At 43.9% G+C, this 20,990-nt stretch overlaps 1 protein-coding gene across 1 annotated transcript in view; it reads left to right on the top strand.

Moving 5' to 3' along the window:
* The window catches only part of Nwd2 (NACHT and WD repeat domain containing 2), a 165,167-nt gene that overhangs the window by 131,112 nt on the left and 13,065 nt on the right, over positions 1-20,990 (top strand). Inside the window, exons 4-5 of the mRNA XM_036201341.1 lie at positions 13,375-13,578; positions 18,279-18,426. Coding sequence (XP_036057234.1) covers positions 13,375-13,578; positions 18,279-18,426 — 352 coding nt within the window. The remainder of the gene's footprint in view (positions 1-13,374; positions 13,579-18,278; positions 18,427-20,990) is intronic.

Below are 20,990 nucleotides of genomic sequence, written 5' to 3'. Positions count from 1 at the left end.
TTTCTGGGTTGTGTTTTGGGGCATCAGGTTCATTCAGCACAGATTTTTCCACTTTCCTTTGGCTGTTAACCAGAGCACAGTGGGAAGGAATTGCCCATCCACAGTCAGAAAACTGGAGTGGTGGCATGTGTTTCCTCCCTCAAATGGAAGAGTTCTCCATCATCATCAATTCACTGGGAAGGACCTTTTTTTTTTTTCAATGAACATTCCTGATGCTTGCCAAGGTTTAGAAAGCTAGCTGAGAATTCTCAAACACTTCAACTGATTTCCCTGTGTGCTCACTTTTGACAAATGGGCATTTCAAAGAAGCCCCCACAGAGTGTTTTTCTTTGTGACTATTAATGCATCATAAACACAGTGGGCTATATGCGCAGTTAATCTCAGTCAGTTTGTTTGCATTTCTTGAAATGGAAATTAGAAAAAGTATGCCCTTCCCTAAAGAACAATAGCTTTAATTTTTTATTTTTATTATTTTTTATTTTTTATTATTACTTTATTTTTGCTGTTATTCTGTTTCCTATAGCTACACTTAAAAGTGGGGCCAAATGAGCCTTCTAGGACAGAAGCCTGAAGGAGTCAGTGACCTGTACAGTCCTCATTAGCTGACTTGTACATCATCATCAAAAGATGGGCATTACACCTTTCGGAAGTGGTTGCCCTCATAATCCAGGCACCTTTTAGAGGCCCCTCCACCTCTCAGTGCCATTACAATGGGAACCCTCATTCAGGATGAGTGTTCGTGGAGGCAAACCATAGTCAAACATACCAGGATGCTTTCCCTCTTTATTGAAGAAAGAAAGAAGTGGTTGTCATCCCCACTTGAGGAAATCCCTTCACCTTCACTTAACCCTGTTTGCTAGGGAAACATAGACACTCACCAAAGACACTGCCTCAGCCTTGAGCACTGCTATGATTTGCTGAGCAAAATAAAAAGTCCAGTGTCAGCTTGCCATGCTTCTTGCTGCCTGTCAAAGGCACCTCCTGCTTCTTTAGAGTTCTGCTAAGCTACTGACTTCACCTAACAGGTCCTTCTCCATCCCCAAGCCCACCCCAGTGGGCCCATGTAAATTCTTCTCATCCCGTGCGGCCACTTCAAGTTTTACTTCTTTCCCCATCCTTCCTTCCACCCTTCCTTCAGCGGGAGTTCATTTCCCCACAGACAGTGTGAAACTTCAGTGACTCCAGAATGTTCTTTGTCCCTCGTGGCTGCTTGTCTTTCCTCTCTTCTTTCCCACCCACACCTACATCCCCATGGGTAACTATAATTATTCATGAATAAATGTGTGACATCCTGCTCACAGTGGGAAGCCTTGCTGGGGCCTCCAGCTCAAATCAGGGGCTCTCTGCCTCCAAGAGCCTATTCTATGATCCCATCACTCCCAGTGCAGCTCACTCTCTGTGTGGCTGGCAGCAGAGGGGCACTTGCCTGCAGCATCAGAACTGTAAGGGAGATGCAATCTTAGGGGAGTGACTGTAGATCTCTGTAAGAGGGGTTTTGTCTTTGAAAGATTACACATTTTTGAACATGAAATCCCTTTTATCCAGCAGAGGCCAGTTCCTTTTGCAATCCAATAGTGGATCAAGAAATCATTCTACCCTAGTGGATTGCCAACAGAATCTTTTTTTATTCCATTAAAATGTAACTACATCATTTCCACGCTCCCTTTCCTCTATCTCACCCTTCCCTTGCACCATCCCCCATCCCCTCACCAATCTATAACCTCCCATTCTTTAACCATTGTTGTTATCTATACATGTAAATAAAACATAAATACAATTGCTGAGTCAGCTCATTGTTTCCCATACGTATATGCACAACCATGAAGACCTGCGTTCAAATCCTCAGAACCCATATAAAAAATAAAATAGCTGGGCGGTGGTGGCGCATGCCTTCAATCCCAGCACTCGGGAGGCAGAGGCAGGTGGATCTCTGTGAGTTCGAGGCCAGCCTGGTCTACAGAGCTAGTCCAGGACAGGCTCCAAAAGCTACAGAAAAACCCTGTCTCAAAAAACAAAAAAATAAATAAATAAAATAAAATAAAAAGGCGAGAGAGACAGAGCGAGATAGAGAGAGAGAGAATAAATAAAGATAAATTACTTTGATACGCTAAAGGTAACTATATTAAAACCACAAATCTCACCTTACAGGTGTCATTCACATTCAGCCTCCAACTCTACAAGCTGGTATGTGGAGGTTCTCATCCCGTTTGATCTTGTAATGGAAGACACATAATGTGAACACAATGACAGAGGGGAGGGTGAAAGCTCACAGCTTGACATTTATAGAACAATAGCAATGTACAAAAGAATTGGATCAACATATTATACAATGATAAATTATTGACTAATTCATCAATAATAAAAAAGAAAAGAGCCAGGTCCTACAGAGCATTGGTGCATCGGTCTCCATTCTGAGTCTCTTGTTTGTATTGATGCTGCTGATCCACCTTAGGACCCTCCGCCTGGCTCTGTTGCCATCAGCACATTGCAGATGAGGACTCTGGAGGATAGAGTGGTTAAGCAGCTTGCCTAAGCTCACACTGCAAAGAGCTTTTGCTTTAATCACTGTAGGCACCATCTTGTTTGTGAGAGATGAACTATACCCAATGTCTTCTGCTTAAGAGACAGTACCCAAGTGTCAGCATAAAAAAAAAAAAAAGTTGGCTTTTTTTTTAATAGAAATTCATTTTAAATGTTCCCAGAGTGCATAAAGTGATATATCATTTAGAGATCTCCCTAGAGAAAGGCTGGTCTGGAAGAACTCGGACTTGAGAATAACAGAGATCTGGTTCTGCAACTAGCTCCATGCTTTACTACCTGTGGGCTCTTAGCTATGCTGCTGACCCTTAGAGATCTCAGTCAGATGTGTGAGTGGCAAATCACAGCACTGTTATAAGGATCAAATAAGTTAATGGTATATCCAGAGTTTGTAGCCGCCTCGAGTGGCAAATCAGGAACAGCAGAGAGATGGAGTGCAGAAGATACTCAACATCCAGAACTCATGAATGTGAAATTCCAGTTGAAATTAGGCTTATGCTAAAGGGGACATTTTTCAATTGCAGCAGGCTTTTGTGGGCCTTCCATGTAGTTAAGAATACCTTTTAGTAACACTGCTGTCATCACTAAAGACAGTGAATACTCAATAAGCCAATTTTCCCTGTGCCAGGAAACGCACAGAAAAGCCTTTCCCTCCAGGCCTATATGATCCATACCTAGCTGCAAAGAAAAAAATTGCTCTAAGATCTGTGGACCAGAGTCATGCTGGGTCAACTCAACTTTCTGTCCAGCTTTCAAAGCAGTGAGATGGGCCCCCACAGCACCCATACACACATACCCATTGAAAGAATCCTTACAAATGATGAACAGCACTGACCCTTCAGCAGGATGAGAAGCCAGAGCCTGCTGTGGGCCAGGTGTGGTGTAAGGACTCTGAGTTGGGATGACATGTGCCGCATAACTGAACTAGGACAGGAAACCTCTCCAGCTAGAGAAGCCAGCTTCCATGGGCAAGAAGTCTATGCTAATATGTGTGGATTAGAAACCAAGATATAGTATAAGACTTCAATTTTGATGTCTGCTGGGTATGGTATCTCAATTTTTAATCCCAGCCCTCGGGAGGCAGAGGCAGGCGGATCTCTATGAATTCAAGTCCAGCCTGGACTACATAGTAAACTTCAGGTCAGCCAAGGCTACGTAGTGAGACTTTGTCCCAAAATAAATAAACTGAGGAGGATGTGGGGATCATTGGGGAGGTGGCTTGGGAGGGAAACTCTAACCATCATAGAGTCCCTGTTTCCACCTCCAAGAATAATTTTTGTTTGTTTTTTTTTTTAATTTTAAAAAACATCTGAAAATGCAACAAGATATTGAATTACCAAACTGGTCTATGGAGATGTAGTAAATCTTTTCATTGATTTGTTTTGTTCTTTAGGTTTTTTTTAATTATTGTTGTTGTTGTTGTTTTGTTTCCTTTTTATTTTTTCTTTATTGTTTAATTTCCCAGAAATTAGAAAACTGCAAAATTTCATCCCACAAAATCTGAGAGCTGTAATTACAGTGAGCAATTTCCTAGCAGTTTTCTCCTTTAGAACAAGTAGTAAATCCGAGCTCCCATAGAGTAAAGCCAAGACATCAGCTAAAAATTGTCTAACATGCTTGTACTCAAATCTGTACGCCAGCAGTAGATGAATTTCCAAAAGTATAGTGCCTGCCAAACTACATGCTCAATGTGGCTACACCCATTTTTATTAGCGCTCTCTCTCTCTCTCTCTCTCTCTCTCTCTCTCTCTCTCTCTCTCTCTCTCTCTTTCTCTCTCTCTCTGTCTCTCTCTCTCTCTCTCTTTCTCTCTCTCTCCTTTCCTGTTGCCTGGAAACCTCTAGGTATTCTCATTGTGTCCTCGGTTGACTTAATCATCAACATGATCCCGTCTTGCCAATGTTTTCATTTGCAGTGTTGTGGTTGCGAATCGGGGTGACCCTTATTATTTTTCCTGCTCATTGGAATTTTGTTCTGCTTACACAAATGGTCTATTTACAGCACGGATCCATTTCTCTATTTCTTTATTACAGTCCTGCCTCAATTTTTTTCAGTATTAGGTTTTTCTCTCATGTCCTCTACGAGACCACTCCACTCTTTCTATCTGGCTACCACAGAGATTGCTAGCTCTGAGCCCTGCATCCATGCCATTGTCCCCCTGCCTCAGCTTTGAACTCTTCAGTCTGTACACGTAGTAATGTGCGAAAGGAAATGAATCATGGCAGTTCTGTTGGCATAACCGACTTCCCTGGTGTGCCAGGGTCTGAAGAGGGTCCTGAAGCTTCAGTGTTCAGAGTAGCAGAGCCCTGAGAAAACTATAACTGTCGGTCCCCTGCAAGGTAAATGGCACCTTCAGTAAATATTGATTGAATAAATATTTTCTGGCTTCCAAGACTACTTTTCTAGCCAGATTCCTCATCTGACCTACATTTCCACATTCCTAACTGCTTCCTGGGTGCACTTGAATCCACAGAGAGAGACTTCGCTTCTGATAGGTCCCAAGAGCTCTCCCCATGACCTCTCAAAAACCTTGGCTCCTTGTTTATATCCACTTCCTAGATTATCTTTCTCTAGACTTTAGGATTTCAGTCATCCCCTGTCCTGCGGTTCTCCGTGGCTAAGGTTAGGATTGTGATCTGTACTGTGGCACTGTGAACTCGGTGATGGCTCCACCCCACATGGTTCTATTATCCAGCTCTTCCACCCTATGGCCACTAAGTACCCTCCCTCTGGTGCTCTTGAGAGCAAGAGCCGTTCGTTTCCAGCACTTTCCAAGGAATGAGGCTTCCTTCCAGACAAAAGCGCCCTGCAGTAAACAAGACAAAGCAGAATTATTACTGATAAAAGTTGTGCCACAGTGAGATGAAGTATGTAAATTTAATAACCGTAATTAAGTGATGAATGTCAGCTTCCAGAAATACTATCATGTGATTCTGAGAAAGCTAAGAATTGTTAGCTGTCAAAGAATCTTTACTGAAACATCCATTTAATTATTCTACTCTGCCAAATGTGTTAGCAAATCATTTAGTCTTTGACTTGGCTCCCATCATGCTACAATTACCTACCATGTCTCATCTTATGTTGACGCTTTCCTGTTCATTGTGTGCTTTGTGCCTGCATCACTCATGGCATGTGTGAGTGAATGTCTTTGTTTCTATTATCTTGTTTCAAGGAATTACATTGTGGCATGTGAAATCATAGGCTCACTATGTATAAATTGTAAAAAAAAAAAAAAATGAATTTTTTCTGTAGACAGTGACAGTAAATATGTAATCATTATAACTATCAAGCCCATCATGAATTATCAGTCATCTGGATGACTAAATACTTTGAGATGAAAAGTACGTACATTTATATACTAGACATATCCAGTACTATCCGTTCTTGACATAGTTAATCTTGATTGCCATCCTGACTGGATTTAGAAGCAAATCCTCGGGGCATGGCTAGGAGAGTTTCCAAAGAGGTTTTCATGAGGACCCAAGCAAGACCCAGCCTGAACGTGGGTGTCCCCATCCCATGGACTGGACTTCTAAACCAAATAGAAAGGGGGAAGGAAGAAAGTAAACTGAGTACCAGCATTCAACACTTCCTGCTTCCTGACTGGGCACAATGTGACCAAATGCCCCCATGGTCAGATGATGTGGATGATTGATAAATAAAGTGCTACTTGGCCAGTGGCCAGGCAGGAAGTATAGGTGGAACAAGAAGAGAGGAGAATTCTGGGAAATGGGAGGTTGAGGCAGAGAGACGCTGCCAGCCGCCATGAGGAGAAGCATGATGTAAGATACCGGTAAGCCGCAAGCCATGTGGCAAGGTACAGATTTATAGAAATGGGTTAATTTAAGATATAAGAACAGATAGCAAGCAGCCTGCCATGGCCATACAGTTTATGAGTAATGCTCTGAGGACTGTCCTCAGACTGTGAGCCAAAACAAACCCTGCCTTCCTTAAATGGCTTTTCTCAGGCATTTCATCATACTAATAAGAAAATGTAATACACTTCTCCATATGGAAAGATGGTTCAGCTATTAAGAGCTTGCACTGCTCTTGCAAAGAACCCAAATTTGGTTCCCAGCACCCCTGACTGGCAGCTCACCACAGCTCCAGGAGATCTGACACCTCTGGCCTCTGCTGATACCTGCACTCACATGCATGTGCACCCATGCAAACATACATGGATACACATAATTAAAAATAAACCTGGAAAAAAAAAAAGAAAAGAACTCTAATAATAGAAATGTGGACAACTTTCAAGACGTTATTCTTCTATCAATTGGTGCCTGTGGTAGTTGGAATGAAAGTGACCTCCAGTGGCTCATGTCTGAATTCCTGGTCCCTAGTTGGTGGAACTGTGTAGAAAGGATTAAGAGAGGTGGTCTTCTTGGGAGAGGTATGTCACAAGGGGTGGGCCTTGAGCTTTCAAAATCCCACAGCATTCCCAGTTAACTTTCTCTGCCTAGTGATTGCGTCTAAAGATGTAAGCTCTCAGCTTCTGCTCCAGCGCTCTGCCTGCCTGCCTGCTGCAATCCCTGCAGCCATGGACTCTCTTGAACTGTAAGCCCCAAGTTAGATGTTTTCTCTTACAGGTTGCCTTAATTGTGGTGTTTTAGCACAGCAATAGAAAAGTAACTGAGACAGTGATGGCCACCTGGCCTTTTTACCGGGTTACATCTGGATTGTCTTTAATGTGGACAGGATGGAGTTGGTCCCTAACTTTAGTCACTTGTCCTTACTTCCCAATTCACTGCCACTTTCCCACAACCCCTGTGCTAGTCACAATTCTCCAGAGAAACAGAATGAAGAGTGGGGTGTGTGTGTGGTGTGTGTGTGTGTGTGTGTGTGTGTGTATGTGTGTGTGTGTGTGGTGTGGGGGGTGGGGTGTGTGTGTGTGTGTGTGTGTGTGTGGTGTGTGTGTGTGTGCGCGCGTGCGTGTGTGTGTGTGTGTGCGCGCGTGCGTGTGTGTGTGTGTGTGTGTGTGTGTGTGTGGTGTGTGTGTGTGTGTGTGTGTGTGCGTGGTGTGTGTGTGTGTGTGTGGTGTGTGTGTGTGTGGTGTGTGTGTGTGTGTGTGTGTGTGTGTGTGGTGTGTGTGTGTGTATGTGTGTGTGTCTGTGTGGTGTGTGGTGTGGGGGGGGGTGGGGGGGTGGGGGGTGTGTGTGGTGTGTGGTGTGTGTGTGTGTGTGTGTGTGGTGTGGGGGAGGTGTGTGTGTGTGTGTGTGTATGTGTGGTGTGTGTGTGTGTGTGTGTGTGGTGTGTGTGTGTGTGGTGTGTGGGTGGGTGGGGGGGGTGTGTATGTGTGTGTGTCTGTGTGGTGTGTGTGTGTGGGTGTGTGGGTGGGTGGGTGAGTGTGTGGGTGGGTGTGTGGGTGGGTGTGTGTGTGTGTGTGTGGTGTGTGTGTGGTGTGTGTGTGTGTGGTGTGGTGTGTGTGTGTGTGTGTGTGTGTGTGTGTGTGTGGTTTACTATAAAGAATTGGCACATGTCTTGTAATTATGAAAGCTGAAAATCTCACAGCTGCCATGTGTGAGCTTTGTCAAGGTCAGAAAACTTGGGTGGTGTGATTCTTGCCCAAATCTGAAGTTCTGAGATCCAGGAGAACCGACCGTGTAGCACCTAGTCCAAGGGCAAAAGCAAGTCAGTGTCTCAGCTCAGGAGTTAGACCAGGAGAAAAAATTTTCCTGTCTCTGCCGTTCAGTTCTCTTCAGTTCCTCGAAGTACTAGGTGAGGCACACCTAGTTAGGAGAAGACAATCTGTGTTCATCAGTCTATAGATTCCAGCATCAGCCTTGTCCATACACACCCAGGAGTAAAGCTTAGCCAGGTATCTAGTCTGCCTGTGATTCAGCGAAACTGACACACCGAATTACCCATCCACTTACTTTTTCTTCTTGGAACCTATGATACTTTTCAAAAGTCTGAGTAAGCTGTACTTCTTCAAAGCCTTACATTTTATTAGAAATTTAAATTGTTGTGTAGATATTTTTCAATTTCCCCATCACATTACATTAAGAAGCTGCCGCTGATAAGGTTTGGGTACTCCTCGGCCGGGTGGCGGTGGCTCACACCTTGAATCCCAGCACTCGGGAGGCAGAGCCAGGCAGATAGATCTCTGAGTTCAAGGCCAGCCTGGTCTACAGAGCGAGATCCAGGACAGGCACCAAAACTACACAGAGAAACCCCATCTCAAAAATCAAAAAAGAAAAAAGATTTTTCACCCAATGAAGTACTAACAAGAAACATTAGTTAAAAATTAGTTATTAGTGTGCCTGGGAATTCACCATAGCCACATTGTCCCAGCCCTCAACCGTATATTGGATTGAAAGAATACCAAATCCAAGGCCATAGGCCTCATAGACTGTGCCGTGCACAGACCACATGGGGTGACCCCGTGAAGGGCACTGGCTAGCAGAGCCATCTCAAGGAAGCAAACCAGTCAAAGTCACTCAGAGAAGGGAGAGCATGCCTGAAGCTGGATGAACAGGAAGAATGAGGTTATTAAATGTAAAAGTCCCCTGTGCAAGTACTGGTGCTACCGTGCCTTCCTAGAGAAGAGGTCTGGGGTAAACGACTTGAGGCCTGTGAACCCTGGGGATCCTTTTCAGCAACCCCTCCCCAGCTCAAATGCTAATGAGACCCCCTGGAAGGGAAAGTCATATTTAAAGTGGGAATTTTTCTCCTAAGAAGGAGAAGAGACACTTATGAAGGAGGGGGTTTGTCTCACCAGTGGTGACTGAGGCGGGGAAGAGGGCATTTGCAGAGTATGCGTTCTTGCCAGCACAGGAGTCGGGGTAGGGTAGACATCTCTCTTCTTCATTCCTGCTACTCCCATGAGTGACGGCTCATGAACAGCAGCCCCGGGAACACCTGCTCCCTCCCTATGAAGAATGAAGCCCATAACCCCCTAGTGAGTCTGTTTCCAGACACATAGTTCATCAAACCCTTCAAGGACCCTTCAATCTCTCTACTGTCTGCTTCAGTAAAAACTACATGCCCTCATACCAGACCCATACCCAAACGTGCTCAAGCCCAGACAGAGTGAATTGTACATACAGAGACAGGGGGAAGGGAGATCAATATTTGCCCAACGGAACAGAAAAATCAATCAATGGAGAGGAAAGAAAACGTTATCTCTAAGCCTTTGAAAGCAGTGGCTTAGATGTGTCCATACCGCCAGGTACAGAAGGAAAGGAAGAAAGAAAAAGAAAGCCTTTATCTGTATGCACTGAAGCTCATAGTTAGGAAGGGTTCAGTCTCTGGGGGCCATTTCTTTCTCCTTTTTTACCTGTGATGGGATTCGCATAGCATAAAATGAGCCATGTAAGGGAGCTGGAGAGATGGCCCAGCAATTAAGAGCACTTGCTGCTCTTCTAGAGGACCAAAGTTCAGTTCCCAGCTTGCACATGGTGACTCTCATCTATAATTTCATCTACAGGGTATCCAAGGCCTCTTCTGGCCTCCACAAGAATCAGGCACACACGTGGTGCACATGCATACATGCAAGCAAAACACTCAGGTACATAAAATAAAAATAAAATACTTTTAAAGGTGCCATTGTAAAGCAAACAACCCAGTGAAATCTGATACCTTTCAGTGTTTTGTAATCACCACCTCCAACAAATGCCAAAGCATCACGATATATTTCTTACACTAGAATCGCTTGTGCCAACACTATGCCTGAAAGTGCTCAATGTTTTTCTTACATTTTTCTTTGTACTTAATTCTCTAGATTGTATTTGAGCCACCAAATTCTTGGTCCCCACCTAACTTACATAAGTTACCTTCAGTGTTTAAAAATGGGCCAACATACATTCCACATTTGATGGGGTGGGAGAGGTGATTATGTTGTTCTGCATGCAGGAAAAACTCATGTTTCTGTGCCTATGTATAATGGACAGACTGCTTAAACAATGCAGTGAGAAACTAAAATTTATTTTCTTCCTATGTATTTCTTCTGTTTCGGGTTCCAGGCATATTCATTGCCAATAAAAATGCAAAATGGCACGAAGTCTCTTGGTTCCTCAGCAAATTACTGGCAAAATTATTAAGGCCACTCCACGTAGTTAAAAGGGAAGTTTATTTTGTGGGGTAACTTATAAGTGAAGGGATAGGTAACAGGGTCTGGGAAAGGTATAGCATAGTCCGGCGGTGCTCTCTGGAGAATTCTGCTCAGTCTACATCCAGCATCCAGGGTCCAGGAACCACTAGAGCTGGCGCATCAGGATCTCGGGTCTTCAGGGTCCTCTCTCAGCACCCCCTTGTAGGCGTGATAGTTACCAAAGCCTCAATGGGGCTTGGAACTTCCAAATCAAAGCTGGAATGGCTACCCACTACAGCAAATGTTTATCTAGACAAAACAAGCTTGGTGTTTGGAGCCAGAAGGATGTAGAAAATCAGTGGTGGAAGGAGCCAGTGGGCAGAGAAGCTGACTTCTGTTTATTGTGTCTGCAGCTACCTCAAGGTCACTCATGGGTATTTTCCATGGCTGCTTAATCACAAGAGTCTCACTGGGACTCCATTTTGCCAGAGTCTTCCTGCAAAGCTTGTGGATGTGATGTGGCTTCCTTGCCTGCTCTGCCCTATTGATCACATTAGACTTGGAAACTGTGTTAGGTTGGCACTCTAAGCCGAAGCTCTCCATCCCTGATAAATGCCTGTGTTTTACAAACGACTTGTGTGTTATGTTAGACCTAGAAATACAAAGAATCCAGAATATCTTCCTCAAAAATGTACCAGCAAACTTCTTTTTTGCTGCCTCTCAAATAACAAGATAAAATGATGGTAGACTCTTGTCTTAGATTCCTGAAAAAAATAAATAAATAACTCGTCGTGATTTATGAGCATTCCACCTAAAGGAATAATCAATAGATGAAAAGGACAAGGGTAGAACAATCCAATAAGTAATTTTAGACCTATCCAGCCTGCTATTACTTCTATAAAGTTCTGTGTTACCACTCTGTAGTAGGCGCCCAATATATGCTTATTATTTGAACTGAATACGGAAATTTTTCCATTAGTCATCTTTATGGTGCATTTAGCCTTACTATATTGATCAAATAACTATATTGTTTGGTGCCAGGTGCTCCACTCAAAGAAACAATTATTTTTAAATAGATTTCGATTTTTGTAATGATCCACTCTGTTCCCAGCTCCTCTGCTTCAGTACCTGCCAAACATCATTCATGAGACCGTTAATACTCCCAGTGCACACAGGCACAGCTTCTTGAAACTGAGGCTCACTTGAAACCTCACTTGAAAATTTGAGTTCTGGTAGGAGTCTTAGCTGGGGTCATCCTTGTGGATTCCTGGGAGTTTCCCTGGTACCAGGTTTTTCCCTCATCCCAAAATGGTCAGCTAAGACTCCTAGCAATGGTTGAGAGGGTGCCTGAACTGACCATCTCCTGTAATCAGATTGGTGACTACCCTAATTGTTATTATAGAGCCTTTATCCGGTAACTGATGGAAGCAGATACAGAGGTCCACAGCCAAGCACTGGGCTGAGCTCCAGGAATCCTGTTGAAGAGAGGAAGGAAGGATTACACAAGCCAAGAGGGTCAAGGTCATCACAAGGAAACCCACAGAAACATATCAGGGCTCATAGGAGCTCACAGACTCTGGACCGACAGCTAGGGAGCCTGCATGGGACCGACGTAGGCCCTCTCCATGTGTGTGACAGTCATGTAGTTTGATCTATTTGTAAGACTCCTAGAAATGGGATCAGGGCCTGTCCCTAACCCATGACCTGGCTTTTGGGAGCCTATTCCCCATACCGGGTTGCTTCGCCCAGCCTTAATACAGAGGGAGGAGCTTAGTCCTACCCCAACTTGATACACCATGCTTTGTTGACACCCATGGGAGGCCTGCCCCTTTCTGAACAGAAACAGAGAGGAGTGGATGGGGGAGCTAGAGGGGAAACTGTGGTCAGAATGTAAAACAAATGAAAAAGTTTAATTAATAAAAGAAAAGAAAAGAAAATGCAAGTTCTAGGCTGGTTATCTTGAGAAGCTTGCCCTGCTCCAGGCTATGTGCTGCCTTCCTTCTTGTCAATGTCTCTCCCTCAGTTACCACCTGTGCTTAAATTTAATTCCATATTAGTCTTTTCTTAATAAACTCTAGTTTTGCTTTTTTAAAAAAATCCACATTCCTGAGCTTCCCCTATGTTCTCCTGCAATGTTTTATTGTCTGAGAAGGGACTAGGAATCTCCATTTTAACAAGTATTCTGGGTGACGCTAAGGCACGCTATCTTCAGAGCAAACATTAAAAACTGATCCATGGATCTGACTGCTCTCAAGTCCGATGGGCAAGTCCTAGAGCTCAAGAAATCCTGGCTTACTTTACCTGTTCGTTTGCAATGCTTTCTGTGGACATTTGAATTGTATATGGGGGGCTAGCAGTAGCAGCGTGGCGCCCAATGATGTCGCCTTCTAGTCTCCCTGGTGGGGTAGATCTGGGGCTGAGAGTCACACTGTAATTCTTGGCAGAGCGATTCCTGTGTTGGAATTTTTTTCTCAACAATGCCTGTATTTGAGATTTTTGTAAGGCTCAACATGTTTCTTCATCACCAACAAATATCAGCATAGAGCAGCTTTGGTTTTGTTATATAAACTGAAGAATTTGCCATACAACCTTTGACTTTGTCATCTAACAGAATATGCACACTAATTTTTCAGTATATTGAGTAACTTACTATATTTATAGTTGATCGAACTGTATTTGTGAAAACAAGTGTACACCATGATGATAAGAAAAAAAAATGACCTAACAATGTGTCTTGCTGCTTATTAATATTTCCTGAGTGTCCCCATGCTGTGGGTATAAAATGAACTTTCTCATTGATACACAGGGACTTTTAGGTGAAAAATACGGGAACATTCGGATCCCGGGGGAAGTTGAAGCTTCGGAGTTTGAGATGATTTTGGATGCTGCCGTAGAGGCAAAATTGGAGACGAAGTTACTGGAAGATTGGTACTGTCGGGATGAGAACTCTGTGCCCGCAGCGTATTACCTCAGACCCAGGGTAGAGGTGCCGAGAAGCAACAAGAACTCAGTAAGTCCGCCTTCTCTGACTGTCCCTCTAGGGTAATTTTCCCTCCCTCTGGAGTCTATCTATCATAAATTATACTAATGAAAGTCTACTGGTTATGAACCCTCTCAGGGGATAGGAGAACATCATGATTTAGATTGCTCTGGTTGGCATATGTCCTGCCTATCATCTGTAAGTTCACATACCCTCTTAATTCTCAGAATGATTCCACCATTATCTTACCAAATGCTAACTCCCCTCTCTCCTCTCATCCTGGTTAGTTGGTATGATTAACTTGGCCTAGCCTAACATGGCCTGGAAAGAAGGAATCTCAACTGAAACATGTATCTCCACCAGACTGGCATCTTTGCTTATCTGTGGAGCATTGTTTTCATTGCTAGACGATGGGCTGGAGAGACGGCTCAGAGGTTAAGAGCACTGACTGTTCTTCCAGAGGTCCTGAGTCCAATTCCCAGGAACCACATGGTGGCTCACAACCATCTGTAATGAGATCTGGTGCCCTCTTCTGGCCTGCAGTCATACATGACATATATACAAAATAAATAAATAAATCTTAAAAAAAAAAAAAAAAAAGTGTGAACTATCACCAGAATGGTGGTAGCAATACACGACTTCACACCTGGCTTAATTGCTAGACGATACAGGAAGGTTTAGTGCACTGTGGACAATACCACTCTAGGCAAGGGACCCCAGGCTATATAAGAAAGCTTGCTGGGCATAAGCCAGGAAGCAACGTTCCTCGGTAGTTTCTGCTTCAGTTCTTGCCTGAGCTTCTGCCCTAACTTCCTTCGATGGTGGATTGCAACCTGGAAGTGTAAGCCAAATAAACCCTTTCCTGCCCTAAGCTGCTCCTGGTCATGATGTTTATCACAGTGACAGGACGCAGACTAGAACACTTCCTATTTCCCTTTCAGTTCCTCAATCAGATTTCCACTGGGCAATCTCAGTCTGTCTCCGTATCTCAATTCTACCTCACAGTGTTAATTTTCTCCCCCTCTCTCCCTGCTGCTTTCCAGAAAAGTAATTTGGGTCTTTATTCCAATTCATTGATATTTTCTTTAGCTGTTTCTACTCTATCAACATACTGATTTTTAAATTCAACAGTTGTATTCAACACCAAAACAACTGTCTTGTATTCTTTATTTCATGAAAGTTTTGTGTGTGTTTGATTTTTATTGTTCTTTGTGTGTTTGTTTCAGGGATCCTTTTAAAAATATGCTTCACTATTTTATGCACCCTTTGATAGTACATTTTTAGTCAATTTTTCTATGGTTTTCCTTGAATGGTTCCAACAGTACATGTTCTTGTAGCTTGTGTGGAATGATAGAGTAAATTGCATTATGCCTCGCTATCTTCTCCTGTCCATCCTGGCTTCTAAGTAGATCTATTATTTGTCTTTTAAAACTAAGCAAAGGACAAAGAGGGGCACAGTAAGTCTGTTCCTTTGAATGCTTCCAGGAATTTTAAGAAGACTCATATCCATCTGTCTTCCAAAGCCAGCATCCTGGATATAACTGGTACCCAGATGAGCTTCAACAGGAGAAGAGTGATAGGCTATCCATGGATCTTCATTCTTGTTTGTCTTTCTGATGTGTCTTTGTGCTGAAGAAATCAGGTTAAAGTCCCTGATTTCCTCACATACACACTGCCCATTGCTTAACATAGCTCTAACAACAGTGCTTTCCTAGATGGGGCTATTAGAGCAAACTCATAGCATCCCAGAGCTGACTACACAGGAGTCAGTGTAGATAGCATGGACAGTGAAGCCACAGGGGGCTGTTTTACACAGTGTTCTGGGGACACTTGCTCCTATGTGACTATTTAATTATTTGTTTGCTTTGTCCCCATTTATGTCTACGGTCCTCCAGGGAAATGTAATCAATTCAGAATGTCCAAAGCTAGTTATGCATAAATCATTCATAATTATTGTTGAAGAAATAAATGTGTGAATGAGACTTTTAAATGTTCCGCGACTACATAAATATTTTTTCTTGTTAAACAGTCCTCCACTTTCTTAGCCAATTATAAAAAAAAAACTAAAGACATATGGTGGCACACAGACTCCGCACTCCCTTAACTCTCCCCTCCCCTCTCCCCTCCCCTCCCCTCCTCTCCCCTCCTCTCCTCTCCTCTCCTCTCCCCTCCTCTCCTCTCCTCTCCTCTCCTCTCCTCTCCTCTCAAAAGCTTCATTTTACCTGGCATCTCTCCCCAGCTCACATATTCAACAGTGACCTCTGCAAAGATGGCTTTCCTGGCTAGAAAGTCATTGCCTTCACTCAACAGTCCATTACATTGTTTTATAGCTGCTGGCATTTGAGTTGTGTTGTAGAATATTATTTTAAGATGTATTACATTTATTTATGCTATGGAACATTTGTTTAATGATGCAAAGATGTGTTTCATTCTTTTACGTTGCATTTGTTTAACTCTGTGAAGCTGTGTCACTTTGCCTGTCTAAAACACCTGATTGGTCTAGTAAAGAGCTGCATGGCCAGAAACAAGGCAGGGAAAAGGAGAGGCGGGGCTGGCAGGCAGAGAGAATAAAGAGGAGGACTCTGGGATGCACCAAGGGGTGAGAAAAGAAGGCGCCAGCCACCTAGCATCGCAGTCAGACACGGAATAAAAAGGAAAGAAAGGAATAAAGAAATAGAGAAAGGTAAAAGCTCAGAGGTAAAAGGTAAATGGGATAATTTAAGAAAAGCTGGTTAGAAACAAGCCAAGGCCGGGCATTCATAAGTAATAATAAGACTCCATGTATATTTATTTGGGAGCTGGGTGGTGGGCACCCCCAAAGGGCAAGGAGCCAAAGAGTAAACAACAACAGAGTTGGAATAGTTTCACTGATTTACTTACTTGTCTTCGTTATGGGAATACCCGCTATTGAACGCCAAGGTCCCGTCTGTCCTGTCCACGGCTGCATTCTCACTTGAAGTGCTCAGTATAGAAACAGGTGTTTGGGGAATATAACTGCCCAAACAAGGCTTTATCTAGTGCCTGGGGAGTGGGCATCGGGGCCTCTTCTCCCAGACTGGACAAAAAGTCACTCTTGGATAAAATAGCTCTACCTTCTCAATGAGTTGGAAGAGACCAAGTATAACTATTCTGAGAACAAGGCAAAGCAAGACTAGGTTCTAGAACCAGAGACAAGAAACAGGTGGCGGATACACAGCTCGAGAGCTGGGGTCATACCCTCCCTCAGCTTCCCATGTGCAGCACTGAACCCAGCAATAGGTGCTCTGTGAGCAACCGCTGAGTTGCTATAGCTGGGGATATAATTCACTGGTGGAGTGTTTGCCTACCACGTGTGGAGGTTTAATTCCTAGCACCAAAGCAACTGTCTTGCTACCTAAGAGAGAAGCCAGAGGTAGTGGTGCATGCCTGTAATCCCAGTGCTTAGGAGGTGGAGACAGGCAGGAGATCAGGGCTAGCTTTGGCCATAGAATGAAGCCAGCCTGGGCTATTTGAGATCCTGTTTTAAACATCTGAGAGAGATTGGGGCTGGAGAGATGGTTCAGTTCTTAAGGGCACTGGCCTCTCTTCTAAAGGACCTGGGTTCCAAGCACCCACATGGTTGTTCACACCACCTAGAACTCCAGTTCCAGGGGATCCAACGCCCTCTTCTGGCCTTCATAGACACGAGACACGCACGAGGTATGCAAACACACACCAACAAAATACCCATACATATAATTGTTTTGTTTGTTTTTGTTTTTTGAGACAGGGTTTTTCTTTGTATAACTTCCCTGGCTGTCCTGGAACTCAACTCTGTAGACCAGGCTGGCCCTGAATTCAGAGATCTGCCTGTCTCTGCCTCCTGAGTGCTGGAATTAAAGGCGTATGCCACCACCACCCAGCATAATTTTTTTTTTAAAATAATACTAAAAACAGACCCTCTGGGGAGGGGAGGGCAGGCGGGAGAGATCGAGAATGAGTTCGAGAGTGCAAGAGAGATAGAGATGACAGATGGGAGTTCCAGTGTATCACGAGTTACTTTCGTGTTGGTGACCACACGCCTGACAGACAGCTCAAGGAAGGAAGGATTTCCTTGGGTTTGTGCTTTCAGCAGGTCAGTCATCAGGGCTGGGAAGGCCTGACAGAGTTCACAGCAGCGGGACAGTGGGAGCTGAGGACTGCTCACCTTGAGGCCATGGACTAGGAAACAGAGTAATCTTGAACTAGAAGCTGGCCTAACACTTAAGGCCTTGCTTCCTGACCCACCTTGGCCAGCTGGGTCCCACAACCTCCCCAGGTAGTGACGAGACAAGAAACCGGAGAGCCTCAGAAGTTGGGCCAACCCTTGTTATAAGAACCCAGTCTCTCGAGAGCTACCTGGGGTCCAGTAAGAACGACATTAACATCTTCCAAGGATGGCATTCTCGGCATAACCACCTTCTGTCACATCTCACCTCCCAGCATTGCCAGGAGAAATGGGGGTCAAACTTCTGGCACCGAAATAACCAGTAGGAACCATAGCCAAGGCCAGCAAACCAACACTGTCTGGGTCATGCCTTCATGTAACCAGGGCAAGTTCGCATGTCACATGAGGATGATCTCTTCCTTCAGGACTATGGAGGGAGGAGGAAGAGGAAGTGAGGCGTTGGAGAGACCAGCTCTAGTAGCATTGACAAACCCAGTCTTGCTCTTCAATCCTGGCTGATCTTTCATGAGTTTGAGACTAACTTTCCACTTTCAACTTTTCCTAGATGCAGCCTCCTGCTGGCCCTGAAAATGAACAACGGCCGTGGCCAGAAATATCAGACGAAATCAAAACAATATTTAAAGCTGCCGTCAAACTGCTCCACGAACAGGGTAAAATGAAGCACAGTCAGGCTAAGAGGTACCTGTTCTCAGGTAATTTTCATGTGTCTTCAGTCAATTAAGAAACGGGTGAAACATGCATGCGTCTACAGGATTCTTTAAATTTAATCCCATGTGGTACCAAACAAAATTAACTGGATAAATGTTTTCGCATCCCAGAAACATGTGTTAACTCCCGGGAAACCCTTTGATGAGCTTGTCGGCTTCTCTAGCGAATGTGATTTTAGAAGAAGTTCAGAGGTGGCTGGGCGTGACAGCCAAGACTGTCATTGTTTCTCCACGGAACCTTCCTTTCCCTCTTAGTTAGTCTCCCAGCAAATGTGTGTGGACCTGTCTTGGTCAATTTGAGACAAGCTCTGGGGAGGCAGCAATGGATAAGAAAAGTTACTGTTCTCCTGGAAACTGATTGCAGTGAGGTAAAGACACAATTGTCAAGTAATAAACAAGCAAATTCTTTACGACATGAAATAACTTGTAACTTGAATAAAACAGTTATATAGTCGTGGCCAAGGAGGGATGCTGGGGCTCTGGTGTGGCTAGGGTGAGCTGAGGAGATGATATGTGAGAGAGAAGGTGGGAGTCAAAGGAGTGTCCTGACCATTGAAGTGAAGAGTCCCCGGGGGTGGGACTAGCTGATTCGAGTCCCTCAGAGGCAGTGGCCTGGGTATCAGTGCATAAGAACGGCCCTCAGCCAAGGGCCTAAGAGAGTTGTTTACTCTGGAACCAAATATGAATGACCATGGCCTGGGAACACAGGTTCAGGTTACTCCAAATACCCTGTGTAACATGGTAGCAGGTTCCTGAAGCTTTTATAGTTACAGAACAAACGAAAGCAATAAACCAAGGCATTTCCAGATACATTGGTAGAGACATCAGGTTACAGCCCAGTAGAGAATTCCCTGCTATAATCATCAGATGCTGTCTGACAACATTCTTAGCCTATAAGTCAGTGGAAGCTAAGGGTCTGGTCTGTTTGTATGTTCATTCCAAAAAAGATTTTCCCTAATAGCTGAAAAGATGTTCAGTCGATGCAGAGGTAAGCAAAAAAAAAAAAAAAAAAAAAAAAAAGGTTATTTATGGGGCTAAAGGTAATCTAAGATAATTTAGCTCTGGACCTGCAACATTCCAGTTCCCCACAATCACAACATTCTAACCCATCAAGCAACCTCTTAGAATGTTCAACACAGGCAAGGCTTTATTCTGGGAACTCTCATGAACAGCAGAAAGTCAGGTTTGGAGAAGATGACAGGAGGTCTGAAGGTAGCCATCTGAAGATCTTTATACTAAGCAGTAGGTGACATGGGAATCCAGCAAAGAGGGTATGGGACTGGAGAAAAATGTGCCAGGACTCAATTTTATATTAAAATAGCACACACACACACACACACACACACACACACACACACACACAGGCACTCATACATACTCTCATACACACACACACAAACACATACACACACTCACACATGCACACACTCACACATGCACACACTCACACATGCACACACTCACACATGCACACACTCACACATGCACACACTCACACATGCACACACATACACAGACACACTCACATACATACACTCATATACACTCACACACACATACACACACTCACATAGACACACACACACACACACACACACACACACACACACACATCTTCAGCTCCTCATTACAGAGCAGTTTGTAGCCTTCCATAGGCAGGCAGAGGAAGTCTCATTGTCAGAAACTGTAAGCCCAGATCTGAAGAAATAAGGCAGTCACAGTTTCGAGAAAACAAATACCACTGGGCAAGGGTTGTCAGATATGCGGAATAGAACTTCATTTTAAAGTTTGTGATAAGGAATTGTTGAGGAAAAGTGATAATAATTGCACTTTCAGATTACTGTTTTGAATGTTGTGGCCTGAGAAAACAGATTCCCAATACCATGTTCCAATGTGGTGAAAGTATCAGGAAGCTATTATAATTACAGAGCAAAAATCATTTGTAAAAACTCAAAAAGCACTTGACCCTCAACTGCTGACTACATCTTTACAAATAGCTTTTTCAAGCTGTCAGTCATTCTGGTGGAGTCCAATGGTACAAGTGCAAAGACAGGAAGTGAAAACAGTGTCCAGGGAGGACAGGGGAAAGTGTGGAATATGTGTGCATCGATATCAGGAATTCTATTCTGCAGCTTTATGCGTCTATCACAAATGCTGAGGGGGGGAAATTCTTTATTTTGGTTCCATCTTGGAGCCTCCAGACCATGATCAATCAATTAAATGCCCCATTACCTTTGGGCCTGTGGTAAGGTCACATACCACGGCACTGGCTTGTGGCAAAACCATTCACCTTGTGGTGAGTAATGAAAACAAGAAATAGTAGCCTAGAGTCCCATAAGTCCCTTCAAAGTCATGCCCCATCAACCTGAGACCTCCCAATGGACCACACCTACCTCCTAAAAGTTCAGCCACCTCCTATTAACAGACTCCAGGGAACACCCTGCACACAGCATCTGAGGGTACTCCAGATCTAAACCACAGCAGGAATGATGAACACAAGTTTCCCCTAAAACATGAAGGTACACGTTGCCCCCAAGATCTGGAGAATG

The sequence above is a fragment of the Onychomys torridus genome, chromosome 10, assembly GCF_903995425.1.
Source record: "Onychomys torridus chromosome 10, mOncTor1.1, whole genome shotgun sequence".
NCBI lineage: Eukaryota > Metazoa > Chordata > Mammalia > Rodentia > Cricetidae > Onychomys > Onychomys torridus.
The sequence above is the reverse complement of the archived record's forward strand: the minus strand, read 5'-3'. Positions and strand labels throughout refer to the sequence as shown.